The following is a 19,557-nucleotide window of genomic DNA, read 5'->3' as shown; positions in this document are numbered from 1 at the left end:
ATGATTCTGGCATTTCACAATGAACATTGTCTGTGGAAACCAGATACGTAGTTGGTGGAGACCAATCAGCAAATCATGACACTGCAGAGAAGTTGGGGATTCTTAGATAATTCACTGCTCCTCTTCCCCTGCAGACTTCAGTCTCTTTAAGACCAGCCTTGAGCCAACCTGGGATATAGGTCTTCAGTCTGAGGAACTGCTTTTATTTTCCCATTTTATTGCTCAACATATTTGGAAATTATCCTCGTTGTTCCTCACCAGGCTGGATTTTCATCCTTAGCTCATTACTAGACTTCCATTTCTGCATAGCCCTCCAGTTCTTGACAAGATAACTGTGTTCTCTCTCTTGATTTTTTATGATGATGGACATTAACACAACAAACCATCTCTGTTATTTTTTAAGATCATTTAAGATGGGGAATTTTTTTTAGCATTCTAGATTAGGTAGGGGCCAGTCATGGGTAAGAAAGTTCTCCAACCTTGGACTCTCCTCTTGTTAAAGGTTAATACAATTTTCTAAGACTTAATGCTGCCCAAGGACTCTGAGGTTCACTTCTGTGCCTGACCCGTTTTATTTATGCTCTCTGTCTTCAGGATTTAGACCTTAGTTTGGGCCCATTAACTTCTGGTTTACTTATTCTTCCACAGTTCTCCCTTCTCCCTTCCAAGCCCCCAGTAAGTCACCCATTTGATTCTGGGAGCTGGTCAACCCTGATGCCTTGCAGAAGCTCAATAAATATTTGTAGAATGATTAAATGGAGGTACTGGATCTTGTTTTGAGCCTTTTAACCAGAGCTCTTCAATCTAACCAGTACCTTGATTTCCCCAATAAAAAATACATGGAAAGAGGGATAATAATGCTACAAGTCATGCATAATATAATACCAATACTGGCCGAGAGCTTACCTTATGCCTGGTACTGTACCAAGCGCTTTAGATATATTGCCTTATTTAATCCTCACAAATTTACTACATGATTACCAACATTTTACAGTTATAAAAATAGGCACAGGGAGAGTTTGTAATTTTTCTCAAGTCACACAGTGACAGAACTGAGATTCTTCTACCTTGTAAGAGCTAGAGTTATTTGGTGCACATATTACACGGTTAAAGAAGAAAATTGAACTTTTACTTTTGGGTAAGGCTAACTTAAATCAGCCATAAAAATGTCTTCTTTGTCTCAGGATCAGGTAAAAGATCAGTCAAGCCAGAAAACCTGAACTTTGTGGAAAGCAAGCCATGGGTATTCTCGTCCAACTCCTCATTTACACAGCTCCCTCTCATATCAGTTGGGTGATTAGTTAATTTCTTCTTTCATTTATTCTAAGAATATTTACTGAAACCTGATTTGGTACATAGCACTGTTCCTAGGAATTCAGGCTAAGTGAAGAGAAGTAATTCCCCTTAGGGGAAGGAGAGCATTCCTTGTGGACCTGCCTGAGGCCAGGAGTTTTCCCCAAAGAATTGGAAGAAGATAGAACTGTTGTGAAGGGTTGAGATACAGACTGGGGACTCCTTCAGTGCTTGTAAATTCCTGAGGGCAGGGACTGTACCTGCGTCTTTCATGGCTGCATCGTTTGTGCTGAGTACACTGCCTGATACACAGGAGTTGCTTCAAAACTATGGTCCATCTGAATTGAATCAATAGCCTCCTAGGATGGTTTTTTTTGCCTTAATCATTCTTCTGGAATTTTACTTAAGTTGTTGATTGGAAAAATTGGATATATTGGTTTATTATAAGTGTTCAGATATTAGATTAAACATGACTAAGTTTCAGTTTCTGCTTTTTCTTTTTCTCTAACCAGAAGAGAACTTTGTCATTCACCACATTTCATATTCCTTTAGTACTGTATTTTGGATCAAGACAGTGTTTCTTTTTTTTTTACTTCCAAGGTACAGAAAACAATACTATAGAAAAGCTGCTCACATGTGATAAACTAAACTATGTAAATATACGTAGTCTGCTAGGTTGGGTCATATGTAACTGACAATATTAGGGAGTTTTTGACCTTTAGTGGTTAAACTTAATGGATTATGCTTTATTTTCTTCTTCTTCTTCTTCTTCTTCTTTTTTTTTTAATAAAACAACTGAGATGCCTATAAAAGAAGAAAAATTTCTCCACAAAAATTTCTATGGCATTCTCCAGGTTGGTGTACTTCTGGCTATAATGAAAGATATTTGCATTTTTCCTTTGCCTTATCAGAATTCTTCCTAACTGGATGGCCTGTGGCACAAACTTACTTTCCCAGATCTGACTATTATGTGAATGTGTGCTGGATAATGTATTTCATATTATTTGAGGCCTTGTGAGTATTATTAGAATGAGAGGAAACCATGAAAATTATGGGTTCTTGGTTCACTGCTTTAACAAATATTTACTGAGAGCCAACAAAAACAATATTTACTGTATGAGCGGAAAACGAAAAGACACAGTTCTTGCCTCCTTTGACTTTATTTATTTATTTTTTACTTTTTAAATTTTTTGGACTAATATCTGCTATTTATTGGACAATTTGCAAAGCACTGTGCTACACATCACATGCATTATTTCACCTGTTTCTCATGGAAGCCCTATGAGATAGGTATTGCATCCACATCTTACAGAGAACACAACAGTTTCAGAAAAATAAGCTGCTTGCCCCTGATCACACTGCAAGGGAGAAGCCAAACCATAATATGATCCTAACCTGTCTCACGCACCAGTACAACCTGACAGGGACAAAACTTATCTCCATATATGAAAGATCCATGTTTTCAAACAGAAGTAGAATCACTTCATTTTATAATCACATTTAGTATCAGTGGCATCACTGTCTGAAAAAAAGGTCTCTAAACCATTCTTCCAGTTTACTAATTCTGCTAAAATGTCTTCAGAAATGGCATCATCAGTGAAGCTGCCCAACAAGCCCTCTGGAACAAAACACCCAATGAAATGGGCCTTTATTTATATTTAGTGCAAATTACACTTCCAGGACTTTAGCTTGGAGCTATCCCCCTGCACAGATATGTAAGCAGATTAAATAAATTATGGTATATTCATTCAGTAGAACCTTATGTAACCAAAAAAGGAAAGCGGTTCTTTGTTCCTTACCTAAGGATATGGAATGACCTCCACTGGGGAAAACACCGTATATAGTTTGCTATCATTCACCCCCGTACATGTGTTTGTTCAGGCACAAAATCTTTGGCAAAAGGATATAGGAAACTAGCGAGTGCCTGAATCCAGGGAGAAAACAAGGAGGTGAGGGACAACGCAGATCACTTTGTATTGACCCAGGGGGAAAGTTATGTATTTACACTTTTTTTTTCAATTAAAAAAAATAATGGACTATTATACATTTGAAAAATTACAAGAGTAACTTATGGTTGCAGAAAGAAAAACACAAAAAGTCTTCTTACGAGAATCACTATAAAGTTATAATGTAAATACAATTCTTTTAATGTAAAAAGGCATAAAGTTTCCTTTATAGACAACTTCTCATTTATCTACCATGTAGTGTCAAATGTGCCTGTAATCCCATGAAATAAGTGTGATTCTTATGAGAGAATAGAGCCAGATCAAATGCATCATTAAGGAAAAATATGCATACTAGACTATGAATTCTACTGAGGACAAAGGCCATTACTTTAAATACTTTTAAATTCTCCAGTTCCTGATAGGGTTCTCAGAACAGAGTTTCTTGGTTAATGAATAGCAAATTGATTTATTGGTTAAATTAGCAACTATGGAGCTTCCTGACAACAACATAAAATTAGTGGATAATTCACCAGAAACTGGCTTCTAGATTTTCATTTTAATTACTAGTTTGAAACAACATAATTTGGTACCAGAGGTTTAAACACCCAATATAATTGCTAGACTGTGAAATCAGCATTATTTATATCTCATCAGCTCTACAAAACTCATCAATTTTTCTTTTGAAAACGGTAGTAGAAATCCCAAAAAATAAGGGAGAGACTACTAATTTAAGGTCATGTTTACTAATCTAGCACCATAATTCCATTCTCAGGACCTCCCAAGTGGCTGGAAGGAGGAAGGGAAGAAGTAAGGATGTTTGAAAAGTAAGGGTTGTTCTTAACTTGTGGCCCCATTTGTGCTGTAAGGCAATACAGGGTCTAGCAAAGAAGAAAATTGCTGAGGCTGGAGATGAAAACAAAAGCTTTTAGATGGTAAAGGAGGCCCTCAAGAACAGTACAATCAGTTTATCCAGGAGGCAGTGCTGGAGTCGGCCTCATGAACTAGGGGGTTTCTTCTTGGTGTCCATGTCCTTTTTGATTTCTTCAAGTTTTTTAGCCAGGTTTGGTATGTCATAGTTCTGAGCCAGATACGTTCCCACCACGTTGCCAAGAGTAAATCCAAGCAGGAACTGGAGCATGTGTCGGCAAGGAAGGCTCGAAGGGCGGCTGCAGCTCCGTGGGCCGTCTGAGGCTGCCTCGCCCGGCATGATGCCTCCTTTGACTTTATTGTTTATGGTTTGTATTGTTTATCTCAAAGAGCCTTGTAAATAAATATAAAATTATAGCTGTGATAGGTGCTTTGAAGGAGAGTGCATAATAATAATACAACTGTAAATACTAGGGGGAATGGATCAAGTTGGGGAGGTCAGGGAGGGTCTTTCTGAGGAAGTGAAGGCTGAGCCAAGGTCAAATACAGTTGTTACCCGGATGAAAGGAGACCAGCAGTGGAGATATGAAAAAACACAGTCCAGTTCAGTTCACTGAATGTTTACAGAATGCCTACCATATGCCAGACACTATGATTAGATGCTGGGAAATAAAAAATGAATGAGACATGGTCTTTGCCCCAGTAAATTACTCACTATCAGGGTTTCATCTTCATGCAATTGATAAATTAGGAGAGCCACACCGTATGTGTTTGTTTTGCTTCTATGTAGTTTGAGTTTCCTTTGTGTCAGGATTCCCTCAGCTAGGCAAGTCCTTCTGAAGAAATCAAACACAGTCTTTTTGTCATGGAATCAAAGTTTGATAAATAAATATACATAGTCTTCTAGATTCAAGTCCAGCAAGGCTATTCTAGGCTTTACCATCAATTACACGTGGCCTCACAGTGGAGCTCAGGACTGTTTCAGACCCGCCAACAGCACGGCTCCAGGAAGGGAGCCTGACTGCCACCAAACAAGAGACCGATTCTTCCTTTCTTTCTTTTTTTTAACATCTTTATTGGAGTATAATTGCTTTACAATGGTGTGTTAGTTTCTGCTTAAAACGAAGTGAATCAGGTATACATACACATATATCCCCATAACTCCTCCCTCTTGCGACTCCCTCCCACTCTCCCTATCCCACCCTTCTAGGTGGTCACAAAGCACCGAGCTGATCTCCCTGTGCTATGCAGCTGCTTCCCACTAGCTATCTATTTTACATTTGGTAGTGTATACATGTCCATGCTACTCTCTCACTTCATCCCAGCTTACCCTTGCCCCTCCCCGTGTCCTCAAGTCCATTCTCTACGTCTGCATCTTTACTCCTGTCCTGCACCTAGGTTCTTTAGAACCATTTTTTTGTTTTTTTTAGATTCCATATACATGTGTTAGCATACGGTATTTGTTTTTCTTTCTGACTTGCTTCACTCCTTATGACAGACTCTAGGTGCATCCACCTCACTACAAATGACTCGGTTTCATTTCTTTTTATGGCTGAGTAATATTCCATTGTATATATGGGCCACATCTTCTTTATCCATTCATGTGTCAGTGGACACTTAGGTTGCTTCCATGTCCTGGCTATTGTAAGTAGAGCTGCAATGAACATTGTGGTACATGACTCTTTTTGAATTCTGGGTTTCTCAGGGTATACGCCCAGTAGTGGGATTGCTGGGTCGTATGGTAGTTCTTTTTTTAGTTTTTTGAGGAACCTCTGTATTGTTCTCCATAGTGGCTGTATCAATTTACATTCCCACCAACAGTGCAAGAGGGTTCCCTTTTCTCCACACCCTCTCCAGCATTTATTGTTTGTAGATATTTTGGTGATGGCCATTCTGACTGGTGTGAGGTGATACCTCATTGTAGTTTTGATTCACATTTCTCTAATGATTAGTGAGTGATGTTGGCATCCTTTCATGTGTTTATTGGTAATCTGTATATCTTCTTTGGAGAAATGTTTATTTAGGTCTTCTGCCCATTTTTGGATTGGGTTGTTTGTTTTTTTGATATCAAGCTGCATAAGCTGCTTGTAAATTTTGGACATTAATCCTTTGTCAGTTGACTCGTTTGCAAATATTTTCTCCCATTCTGTGGGTTGTCTTTTCATCATGTTTATGGTTTCCTTTGCTGTGCAAAAGCTTTTAAGTTTCATTAGGTCCCATTTGTTCATTTTTGCTTTTATTTCCATTTCTCTAGGAGGTGGGTCAAAAAGGATCTTGCTGTGATTTATGTCATAGAGTGTTCTGCCTATGTTTTCCTCTAAGAGTTTTATAGTGTCTGGCCTTACATTTAGGTCTTTAATCCATTTTGAGTTTATTTTTGTGTATGGTGTTAGGGAGTGTTCTAATTTCATTCTTTTGCATGTAGCTGTCCAGTTTTCACAGCACCACTTATTGAAGGGGCTGTCTTTTCTCCACTGTATATTCTTGCCTCCTTTATCAAGGATAAGGTGACCATATGTGCGTGAGTTTATCTCTGGGCTTTCTATCCTGTTCCATTGATGTGTATTTCTGGTTTTGTGCCAGTACCATACTGTCTTGATTACTGTAGCTTTGTAGTATAGTCTGAAGTCAGGGAGCTTGATTCCTCCAGCTCCGTTTTTGTTTCTCAAGATTGCTTTGGCTATTCGGGGTCCTTTGTGTTTCCATACAAATTGTGAAATTTTTTGTTCTAGTTCTATGAAAAATGCCATTGGTAGTTTGATAGGGAGTGACCTGAATCTGTAGATTGTCTTGAGTAGTGTAGTCATTTTCACAGTGTTGATTCTTCCAATCCAAGAACATGGTATATCTCTCCAACTGTTTGTATCGTGTTTAATTTCTTTCATCAGTGTCTTATTGTTTTCTGCATACAGTTCTTTTGTCTCGTTAGGTAGGTTTATTCCTAGGTATGTTATTCTTTTTGTTGCAGTGGTAAATGGGAGTGTTTCCTTAATTTCTCTTTCAGATTTTTCATCATTAGTGTATAGGAATGCAAGAAATTTCTGTGCATTAATTTTGTATCCTGCTACTTTACCAAATTCATTGATTAGCTCTAGTAGTTTTCTGGTAGCATCTTTAGGATTTCTCGTAGCATCTTTAGGATTTCTCTATGTATAGTATCATGTCATCTGCAAACAGTGACAGCTTTACTTCTTCTTTTCCGATTTGGATTCCTTTTATTTCTTTTCCTTCTCTGATTGCTGTGGCTAAAAATTCCAAAACTATGTTGAATAATTTGGTGAGAGTGGGCAACCTTGTCTTGTTCCTGATCTTAGTGGAAATGGTTTCAGTTTTTCACCTTTGAGAATGATGTTGGATGTGTGTTTGTCATATATGGCCTTTATTATGTTGAGGTAAGTTCCCTCTATGCCTACTTTCTGGAGGGTTTTTATCATTAATGGGTGTTGAATTTTGTCAAAAGCTTTTTTTGCATCTATTGAGATGATCATATGGTTTTTCTCCTTCAATTTGTTAATATGGTGTATCACATTGATTGATTTGCATATATTGAAGAATCCTTGCATTCCTGGGATAAACCCCACTTGATCATGGTGTATGATCCTTTTAATGTGCTGTTGGATTCTGTTTGCGAGTATTTTGTTGAGGATTTTTGCATCTATGTTCATCAGTGATATTGGCCTGTAGTTTTCTTTTCTTGTGACGTCTTTGGTTTTGGTATCAGGGTGATGGTGGCCTCGTAGAATGAGTTTGGGAGTGTTCTTCCCTCTGCTATATTTTGGAAGAGTTTGAGAAGGATGGGTGTTAGCTCGTCTCTAAATGTTTGATAGAATTCGCCTGTGAAGCCATCTGGTCCTGGGCTTTTGTTTGTTGGAAGATTTTTAATCACAGTTTCAATTTCAGTGCTTGTGATTGGTCTGTTTATATTTTCTGTTTCTTCCTGGTTTAGTCTCGGCAGGTTGTGCATTTCTAAGAATGTGTCCATTTCTTCCAGGTTGTCCATTTTATTGGCATATAGTTGCTTGTAGTAATCTCTCATGATCCTATGTATTTCTGCAGTGTCAGTTGTTACTTCTTCTTTTTCATTTCTAATTCTATTGATTTGAGTCTTCTCCCTTTTTTTCTTGACGAGTCTGGCTAATGGTTTATCAACTTTGTTTATCTTCTCAAAGAACCAGCTCTTAGGTTTATTGATCTTTGCTATTGTTTCCTTCATTTCTTTTTCAGTTATTTCTGATCTGTTGTTTATGATTTCTTGCCTTCTGCTAACTTTGGGGGTTTTCTGTTCTTTCTCTAATTGCTTTAGATGTAACTTTAGGTTGTTTATTTGAGATGTTTCTTGTTTCTTAAGGTAGGTTTGTTTTGCTATAAACTTCCCTCTTAGAACTGCTTTTGCTGCATCCCATAGGTTTTGTGTCATCATGTTTTCATTGTCATTTGTTTCTAGGTATTTTTAAAATTTTATCTTTGATTTCTTCCGTGATCTCTTGGTTATTTAGTAGCGTATTGTTTAGCCTCCATGTGTTTGTAGTTTTTACAGATTTTTTCCTGTAATTGATATCTAGTCTCAGCGTTGTGGTCAGAAAAGATACGTGATACGATTTCAATTTTCTTAAATTTACCAAGGCTTGATTTGTGACCAAAGATATGATCTATCCTGGAGAATGTTCCATGAGCACTTGAGAAGAAAGTGTATTCTGTTGTTTTTGGATGGGATGTCCTATATATATATCAAGTAAGTCCATTTTCTTTAATGTGTCATTTAAAGCTTGTGTTTCTTATTTATTTTCATTTTGCATGATTTGTCCATTGGTGAAAGTGGGGTTTTAAACTCCCCTACTATTACTGTGTTACTGTCGATTTCCCCTTTTATGGCTGTTAGCATTTGCTTTATGTATTGAGGTGCTCCTACGTTGGGTGCATAAATATTTACAATCGTTATATCTTCTTCTTGGATTGATCCCTTGATCATTATATAGTGTTCTTCTTTGTCTCTTGTAATAGTCTTTATTTTAAAGTCTATTTTGTCTGATGTGAGAAGTGCTACTCCACCTTTCATTTGATTTCCATTTGCATGGAAGATCTTTTTCCATCCCCTCACTTTCAGTCTGTATGTGTCCCTAGGTCTGAAGTGGGTCTCTTTTAGACAGCATATGTATGGGTTTTGTTTTTGTATCCATTCAGCCAGTCTATGTCTTTTGGTTGGAGCATTTAATCCATTTATGTTTAAGGAAGTTATCGATATGTATGTTCGTATTACCATTTTCTTAATTGTTTTCCATTTGTTATTGTAGGTCTTTTCCTTCTCTTGTGTTTCCTGCCCAGAGAAGTTCCTTTAGCATTTTTTGTAAAGCTGGTTTGGTGGTGCTGAATTCTCTTAGCTTTTGCTTATGTGTAAAGATTTTAATTTCTCCATCAAATCTGAATGAGATCCTTGCTGGGTAGAGTAATCTTGTTTGTAGGTTTCTCCCTTTCATCACTTTAAATATGTCCTGCCACTCCCTTCTGGCTTGCAGAGTTTCTGCTGAAAGATCAGCCGTTAACTCTTTGGGGATTCCCTTGTATGTTATTTATTGCTTTTCTCTTGCTGCTTTTAATATTTTTTCTTTGTACTGAATTTTTGATAGTTTGATTAATATGTGTCTTGGCATGTTTCTCCTTGGATTTATCCTGTATGGGACTCTCTGTGCTTCCTGGACTTGACTATTTCCTTTTCCATGTTAGGGAAATTTTCAACTATAATCTCTTGAAATATTTTCTCAGACCCTTTCTTTTTCTCTTCTTCTTCTGGGACCCCTATAATTTGAATGTTGGTGGGTTTAATGTTGTCCCAGAGGTCTCTGAGACTATCCTCAATTCTTTTCATTATTCTGCTGCTATTTTATCTTCCAGGTCACTTATCCATTCTTATGCCTCAGTTATTCTGCTATTGATTCCTTCTAGAGAATTTTTTATTTCATTTATTGTGTTTTTCATCATTGTTTGTTTGCTCTTTAGTTCTTCTAGGTCCTTGTTAAACGTTTCTTATATTTTCTCCATTCTATTTCCAAGATTTTGTATCATCTTTACTCTCATTACTCTGAATTCTTTTTCATGTAGACTGCCTATATCATCTTCATTTATTTGGTCTGGTGGGTTTTACCTTGCTCCTTCATCTGCTGCATATTTCTTTGTCTTCCCATTCTGCTAAACTTACTGTGTTTGGTGTCTGCTTTTCACAGGCTGCAGGTTCATAGTTCCTGTTGTTTTTGGTATCTGCCCCAATGGGTAAGGTTGGTTCAGTGGGTTGTGTAGGCTTCCTGGTGGAGGGGAGTGGTGCCTGTGTTCTGGTGGATGAGGCTGGATCTTGTCTTTCTGGTGGGCAGGACCGAGTCCAGTGGTGTGTTTTGGGGTGTCTGTGAACTTATTATGATTTTAGCAGCCTGTCTGCTAATGGGTGGCATTGTGTTCCTGTCTTGCTAGTTGTTTGGCATAGGGTGTCCAGCACTGTAGCTTGCTGGTCATTGAGTGGAGCTGGGTCTTAACGTTGAGATGGAGATCTCTGGGAGCGGTTTTGCCGTTTGATACTGCATGGGGCCAGGAGGTCTCTGGTGGAGAAATTTCCTGAATGCGGCTCTCCCACCTCAGAGGCTCAGGCCTCCACCTGGCTCGAGCACCAAGACCCTGTCAGCCACACTGTCATGTACATGGAGAGCTTTTTGCCTTTTGGGAATTCTGAGTTTTTCTGCCATCATTCAGTAGGTGTTCTGTAGGAGCTGTTCTACATGCAGATGTATTTTTGATATATTTGTGGGGAGGAAGGTGATCTCCATGTCTTACTCCTCTGCCATCTTTGACACTTATTATTTCTTTATCTCTCTCCTTTTTTAACCATTAACTAAAGTTACTAAATTATTAATCCAGCCATAAAAATGAATAATAGACACACAGTATGTGCACTTGATTAATCTGTTTTCATGTTAAGTGTCACTCAAATGTGGAGTACAAACTCCTAGGGGCACACAAGTAACACACATATGAAGTGTCCAGGGTGTAAACAAAGGGGAGAGGCAGGAACTGTGGAAAAATGGAGATTGCCAAAACCACAGAAATAGAACAAAACAGCACCCTCGTGTGCTGGATTTTGCCCCAGACTCTAAGACATGTCCTAGTGCACACTCTAGGCCTGCCATCCTTCTCTCTACAAAGGTCTAGGCCCTCTCAGCATCTTTGGGTCTGTGATTCTGGCATAGCTCTCTATTCTAGAATTACTGACTCTTGCCCTGCTTGGCTTCATACCCTAGTCTTAGAGTAGAACTTGCCCCAGGGCTAGTTCTGAGTGTTGCAGTCTCTGCTCTTCTGTTTGACCTTGGCTGGGTCACTGCACCGCCAAGCCCTAGACACCCAGGATGGCAACCTGACCACCCCACTTGGCCTGCTCCTTTTTCTGGGACTGACAGGCCTCCACAAACGGATGGATGAGGAAGTTAGTGACACCCAGACCTGTGTCTCAGTTCTGCTGTCTCATTTCATTGTTTTCTTACTTTTCACTCTTCTTTGCAAGGACTCACAAACTTCCTTTATAGTTAGTGTCAATATATTATACTATTAAGACTCTCTCGTCCTGGCTGCAAATCCTAAACACTTGTTTTCTTTTCCTGTTTTTCATTATTACTAATTTTTTTTTTGTTTTTTCATCTTTAAGAATTGATTTGTTAGAGGGCAAGTAATATTTCTAAGGGGACCCTTAGATATTGCATCACTAAGTGACTTGTCCAACTTCAGAGCATGCCCTTCATTATGGAGCAATCAAGTAGAAAAGAGGAAGAGCTCCCAAATTTTCTTTCTTAACTGAGTATGCATAACCAATATTGCACAGATTCAATAAATATGTTAACTAAATGGTGGAATATTAGTAGTTTGGGTTTATCAACTAAGAAGTTTTAGGTTAAAGACTGTAAGAAATTATGTTAGAGACAACAGCATTAAGTGGTCTTTTGGAAAATATACCTCTGTATTCACAATCCATGAAACTTTTGAGACTTTGCTTTTGAAAATTCAGCCTGTGTTCTGTCTAACAATTCCACACTCTTCCTGTGAAGAGTTATTATCAACCCTGTTGACGAGAGCTGTGATTTTTGCCTAAAATTTCTAAATGAATGTGGTGAATGTCTAGCAAGTTGTCTGTCTATCTGTCTAGCAAGTTGTTTGCGCTATCTCATTTCCAGATTATTCTGTAAAAAGGAATTTATATGAGTACCATTTTACCCCTTGAATAACTATGTCTGCTAATTTTTCTTCTGGAAGTTTTATTAACAATATACTCCAGTAATGATCTAGCCCAAGATGTTCTTGTGTTATTTTGGAGCTAGTTGCTCGTGACTCATAGCACGTTGGACATCCAAGCTATGGTTAACTGGTGGTAAGGAAATTCTGTTTCCATTAACTCTCCCTTTCTTAGCCCAGAACACCTCTCCACTCATTTTTTTCCTTTTGATTCGTCATGCTTATAGGCTCTGCTTGGTGTTTTCAAACCCAAAGTAGACACAATGACATGCCATAATAAGTATTGTTCCTACTGCACTTCCAGCTTAGCTAAAAACAGGAAATACAGGACATTTTGTGGAAAAGCTCACTTTTGTGATATTTCCAACCCAAGAGGTTTGGATCAACTTTGGTTGAGTGTCTGAACTTTCGGCTTCTTACTTACAGTAAACCTTCTAACTTCAGAATTTTAGCACCATTTGCACTTATAAGATTATACCTTCTGTATTTAGATTATGCTGACACATGAATCAGTTTGCTTTGAAACCATTTTTATTTAATATTAGGATGTACTTGTAGCCAAAACGTGTACATAAGAAAATTGTGTGAACCATAAGATTTAAAGCATAATAGTAGAAATAGCCTTACTTCCCATAGTTTCAAGACTTTCCTTACTTATTGGACAGTTTATTTAAAATGGGTCTATTATTTTAAGGCTTTACCCATTAAGTGAGCATTTGATGCAGAAATTTACTATGTAAAATAAATCCAGAAGCAAAAAATGCTAGATTAGGTAAAATAGTCAGACAATACTTTTGGTAAGGAACACCAGGCCCTACCAGAAAATAGATCTAAATTACTTTGCACTTAAACAATCAACCAATTGATTTTTAGTAATCCTAGGAGGCAGAGGGAGTTTAAAGTTAGAACTTCATGTACACTGTATTTTTTTCAAGATCCAGTGAGGTAAAAATTGAATTGGATAGATTAGCAAAAGAAGCCACATAAGGTTACATTTATGTGATTCCAGGAAAATGGGGTGGCCTTGGACAATTCATTATGTTATTTTTCAGTGTCAATGAAGGGCCTAAGTTTTCTTGGTTTCTTCCATATTTGTGACTGGGGAGATTGGCCATAATGAATCAGATGGATTGCATTGTTTCATTCATTCTCTTCTGACTTAGCCATGTAATGTGATCCTACAAAACGTTCATCATGGTTTTCAAGCGTGATAAATGGTGACATGAACTATAATTCCAGATTGAGTCATTAAAGTTTATTTCATTTGCCTTTGTGAGATACAATTTGCTACATTTCTTTTTTCACCTTTGATTTAGTTTTAAAGACAAGTCATCTCAAGGAAGGGAGATGAAAAAAATAATAATGTCAAGGAACATGGAGGTTAGAGATAAGAGAAGCATTTTCAGAGGAATCAGAGCTCTTCAGCCTTAACCTTTATTGAGAAAAGATTTTAACTCAATATTTGTTGAAGTTCTGAAATGACCGAATAGCTCCTTTTATTCTCTGTCTTCTTGCTTCCATTTAGCTGGAATGTACTGGACAGGATAAGAAATGACTATTCTTTCGTTTTTTTGTTTGTTTGTTTTGTTTGTTTTATGGTTTAGACTAAAAGCAAAGTGCCAGAGTTCTTAAAAATAATCTCTCTTTATGAGATTCCAAGCCTTTGTGTAGGCTCAGAAAGTGGAGACGATATCTAGGTTTTTAAAGAGTTTATCAAACTGTATATAACATACTAAACTTTAAAAATTTTGCTCATGGTTGAGTTGACAATACAATCTTCCATCCCAGGTCAACCTTTCTCCCCTAAACCTTCTTCCAAAGCAAGAAAAACAAAGTAAAAGACAGCTAATACCTGTTAAAATCCTGCATAAGCCAAACATTTTTCTATTGTGTCTGTATCACATGATATCCATTTTCCTCTGCATAATTCTTGGAATAATATCACTCACAATTTAAGATCTTACATTTCAGATTTTTAAGCTCTAACTGAATAATACTGGATGAGTTAGAGAGTCCTAATAGTGAATTTATAAAGAAATGTTGACAGAGCTTGGATTCTCATAATGCTGGTGGGTACCATGATTATAATAATGGTTTCCTTTAAAACTCTTCCATTAAATGTTCCAAACATTGGAATTTGTAGTTTTTCCTTTGGTCCAGAGATCAAAAACATGAACAATTTTACATTTCTAAGGTTGGACAGCATCTGCGTTTCCACAATTTCTGTGGGAAAGCAATCCACCCTTTCTCAGTTTTATTAACAACCACCATTTTGGCTCCAATATGTGCCATTTCAAGCACTTTCATTATGTCTCATATCTCCTTTTAGGAAGTAGGAGTCTGCCTATTGCTTTTTTTCCCCCTTTTTTCTTTTTGGCTTTCCAAAATTACATACTGTAGTGAAGAGTGGTTTAAAAATTGAAGATAGTGTAACATAGTGGTTAAAAAGGTATTGTGAGAGACAGATTGTTTGAGGTCAAATCCTTCTGCACTTTAGTAACTATGTGAGTTAGGCAAGCTGTGTGACTCTAAGCCTTATTTCCCTCATCTGTAAAATGTGTATATTAATAGTATTTGCCTTGTGGCAGATACTATTAATCCTTTTGTAAGGATTAAATAAGGTAACGAATGTAAGGCGACTGGATCATGGTAAACTCTCAGGAACTGGTGCCATTACCAGATGTTCTATTTATTTTTAACAGATAATTTGGAAATATTTTCTAATAGCAGTTACTGTCTTACTAAGATAATCTTATTTTGTAACAAGCATATTTTAGTGTTTCTATTTTAGAATAAAATAAATTAAATCTGATTTATTCATTCAACAGCTCTTTGTTAAGTACCTAGTATGTGTCAGTTGACTAAAGACAGCTCCTTCCTTTATAAATTATGATGTTCACTGTAGGCTTTTTCTGTTTTGGTTTGTTTTTGTGACTATCAGATTATGGAAGTTCCTCTGCATTCCTAATTTCTTACAAAGTTTTTCTACCATGAATGAATGTTGAGTTTTATCAAATGATTATTTTTTTCCTGGATCTTTTGAGATGACCATATGAGCTTTCTGTTTTCTTTTTCTTTAAGTTTGTTGAATTTTATTAAAAGATTTTAAGTATTAAATCACCTGTGCATTTCTAGTGGAAACAAATCTTGGTTGTGGTATTTTATCCTTTTCATATACTACTAGATTTGATTTGCTTATATTTTGTGTATGATTTTTATATCTGTGTTCATGGGAGAAACTGGCTTGTTCTTGTTGTGTTTCTTTCTTATAAAATTCTTGTCAGAGTTTGATATCAACCTGCTGCCCTCACAAAATGAGATTGGAAATATTTCCTTATTTCTTTTTTTTGGAAGACTTTGTGTAAGACTGGTGTTATTTCTTCCTTAAAGGTTTCAAGGAATCACTGATGTAAGCTGGGCCTAAAGTTTTCTTCCTGGGAGAGAAATTACAGATTTAATTTCTTTTACAGATACAAGGACTATTGAGATTTTTCATTTTTCTTGTGTCAGTTTTTCTTCCTTTTTTCCTTCCTTCCTTCCTTCCTTCCCTCCTTCCTTCCTTCCATCCTTCTGTTTTTCCTCCTTTCTGCAGTTCTATTTCTATAACTTTAGTAAATACGTTGCATACATATACATACCTTTAAGAAATAAATGTTACCTATGTTATTCTGTGGATTGCCTTATCTTTTAGTAACATATCTTAGAGGTTTTTTTTCTATATCAGTAGCTATAAGACTTTCTTATTCTTTTAATGGCTGCATAATATTCCACAGTATGAAATCACCATATTTTATTTAATGAATCCCCTATTGAGGAATATTTAGATTGTTTCCAAAGCTTGACTATTGTAAACAATAATGTAATAAGCCTTATTGCACATATATCTGAATGTATACATAGAAACATTTGTTTCATTTTCCTTTTTTTATACCTTAGTAGTAACTGTATCTAGCATAAACAGTGGAAATTAGATTATTACTTACTGTCTTCTTCATATTCTAATGAGGTAGGCTTAGAATTATTTTTTATTTTCTGAATGATACTTTTTGCACTACACTGGCACCTTGGTGTGTCACCTTACCAACCCTACCTTTATTACTTATTACTGCTCAGATTTGGTTTATTGTAATATCCTTTAATTGATTTTCACTTCATTTCCATAAATTTTTTCAATAGAGGAAAATCTCTACAGGGACAACATTTTGTCTGTTTTGTTCAGTGCTTTATCCCTAATGCTTAGTATAGAGTCTGGCACATAGTAGGTGCTCAAAAAAAAAGTAATAATTCAGGCAGAGACACAGTGAGATATAATGATTTTAAAACAACAGTAACTGTGAGCTGGGAGACATTCATTCATTTATTTGATGAATGATTTTTAGGGGTTATGGTAACCGGTGGAATGTTAGGTGTTTAAGATGCTAAGATGACTAACATACTAGGCCTATGTCTCACAGACCAGAGGGAACAGATGCATAATGGGCCAATTACAACGCAATGTCATAAGTACTGTAATGACATTGGGAGGCAGAGAAGAATGGGCAAGGAAACTGACTCAGAGAGACATGGAAGGCTTATGGAGGGCAGGATGCTGGAACTGGAGATTCCAGCAGGAGGTAGTAAGAGGAGTAGTAGACACAGAGGTCTGGAGATGTGCGATGTAGTAGGAAAAGGGGAGAAGTTCAGAGTCATTTGATGTGTAGAAAGCATTGGTGAGAGCAGGTTGTTGAGGGGTTGTAATAAGGCATGGCTGAGGAATGAGAAGTGATGGTAGAAGGTGGCTTGGGTTAGACTGTGAAAGTCCCTGGTTTCTACAGGAAGAAGTCTGGATTTTTATCATATAGTCAGTAGAGACACTGCAGGTTTTAAAGTAATAGAGTGTACACCTGTAACTAACACATCATTGTTAATCAACTATACTTCAATAAAAATAAAAATTAAAAAAAACCTATGCTAGCCAATCAGCATAATTTCAAACGTCAAAAAAAAGTAATACAGAAAACCTGGTAAAACAGTGGCTTAAACAAACTCAGGTTTGTTTTTCACCAAGAAATTTGAAGGCTAGTAGTTGCTGGTTTTGGTTCGATGTCTCGAGGGTGTCAGGGGCAAGGTCTTTGTGATTCTCTCATCTTCTCCTCATGGTTGGGTGGTGGCTGCTGTAGCTCAAGCCACCATGTTCAAGTCTCAGACTGGAAATTGGTGGAAGCATCCCATAGCAATTAGTGGAGTCCTTATGAAGAATGCAAAACGTTCTCTAAAGATTTAAACTTTCTGGGGACTTCCCTGGTGGTGCAGTGGTTCAGACTCCGTGCTCCCAATGCAGGGGGCCCGGGTTCGATCCCTGACCAGGGAACTAGATCCCACATGCATGCCGCAGCTAAGGAGCCCGTGAGCTGCAACCAAGGAGCCTGCCTGTCACAACTAAGACCTGGTGCAACCAAATAAATTTTTTAAAAAAGGAAAAAATAAAAGAATATCCTAGATAAACCAGTAAACATTATTAAAAAAAAAAAAAAAAGATTTAAAGTTTCTGTCTCTCTGGCCAGAAATGTGTTTCATGGCACTCACCTTACCTCAAGGAAGGCTGAGAAATGCTATCTGGACACATTTCTGTTCCAAAAACAATAGAGGTTCTATTAGGAAGGGAGAAGGGAGAACAGATTGTGTAGACAACTATCTGTGTCTACCATAGGTGTGACATTAGATGTGATTCTTAGGAAAATACCTGTGGGCACTACCAAAGTTGATTTGGGGCTAGGTGATTTGGTTGACAAATATATTCTCCTAAGTTTAGTGGCCATGATATCTAGAGATTATAATATTAATGAGAAACATGAAGGTGATATTAACGATTTATAGTTCAATGATATCATTAGGATGTTTTAAGTTTTTTTTCTATTTGAAAGAAGTTACTAAGAAATAATTAACTACAACACATATTTAATAACCATCTAAGAGCCATATCTTGGTAATGTTAATTCATTTCATTTCATTCATTGCTTCATTCATCGAATGTTTATTGGGCACCTCTCTGTGTAAGATATTGTGCTAGGTGCTAGGGACAGAGCAGTGAAAAAGATAGACCAGTCTCTATTTTCACAGATCACAAAGTCCAGTTGGGGAGACAGGCAGTTAACAGGAGACCCAGGCTTCCCTGATGGCACAGTGGTTAAGAATCCACCTGCCAATGCAGGGGACACAGTTCAAGCCCTGGTCCGGGAAGATCCCACATGCCGCAGAGCAACTAAGCCCATTCGCCACAACTACTGAAGCCCGTGCACCTAGAGCCTGTGCTCCGCAACAAGAGAAGCTACCGCAATGAGAAGCCCATGCACCGCAAAGAAGAGTAACCCCCGATCACCACAACTAGAGAAAGCCCGCACACAGCAACCAAGACCCAACGCAGCCAAAAACAAACAAACAAACAAACAAACAAATAAATAAATAAAAACAGGAGACCCAAGCAGCAAGATTATTATAGGTTCAACCATGGGATACTAGAAAAGAAAGAGTGATGAGATAAAGTGACTGGGGTGTAAGGGGCCAGGTGCTATTCAAATAATGTGGCCAGGCCAGGAAAACCTATCTGCAGAGGGAAACTTTGAGCTGAAGGATGAGAATATGAAAAAAGCCAGAGTATATGTGTTGGGGTGAGGTGAGAGTTACAGGTACAAAGACCCAGAGGCAGAAAAGGGCCAGAAATGAGGGCTTGAGGCTGGTGGGAGGCGTACCCTGGGAAGAGCAGGGAGATGCCCTGTGGTGAAAGAAGCAGGGGGCCTTTCCACGTAGGGCCCATCGGGCCATCGTGCAGGAGCCAGTGTCATGAAGTGCCTTGAGTCATGAAGGTGATGGTCTGATTTATGTTTACAAAGGTCCCTCTGTTTGCCATCTGAGAAGGATTGGAGAGAGGCAAGTGGGAATGTAGGGAGACCAGTTAGGAGGACCAGTTAAGTGGTTAATGCTCTGGTCCAGGAGAGAGATGATGGTGATTTTGGATGAAAAGGGTTTCAGAGGAAATGGAGAACACCTGGAAATATACAGGGGCGCATGAACCGACAGCACTCGCTGATGGATTATACAGGGAAATGAGGAAAAGCCTCATTTCTAAGTATTTTAAAAACTTTTAGTTTTGTGTTACCTGTGAACTCTAATGGCAGAATCTTAACTGGGTACTTCCAGTTCTTCTTAACTC

The 19,557-nt window shown here is 37.7% G+C and overlaps 1 protein-coding gene across 1 annotated transcript; it reads right to left on the bottom strand.

Moving 5' to 3' along the window:
- Nucleotides 1–4,172: 4,172 nt before the first annotated feature.
- On the bottom strand, nt 4,173–4,377 carry LOC132376274 (short transmembrane mitochondrial protein 1-like). Its single transcript, XM_059941940.1, has one exon. It carries the CDS (start codon nt 4,375–4,377, stop codon nt 4,234–4,236), a length of 144 nt encoding a protein of 47 aa, XP_059797923.1. The 3' UTR covers nt 4,173–4,233.
- Nucleotides 4,378–19,557: the final 15,180 nt, after the last annotated feature.

Source organism: Balaenoptera ricei, chromosome 12 (genome assembly GCF_028023285.1).
Source record: "Balaenoptera ricei isolate mBalRic1 chromosome 12, mBalRic1.hap2, whole genome shotgun sequence".
In the NCBI taxonomy this organism is placed as follows: Eukaryota; Metazoa; Chordata; class Mammalia; order Artiodactyla; family Balaenopteridae; genus Balaenoptera; species Balaenoptera ricei.
The sequence above is the reverse complement of the archived record's forward strand: the minus strand, read 5'-3'. Positions and strand labels throughout refer to the sequence as shown.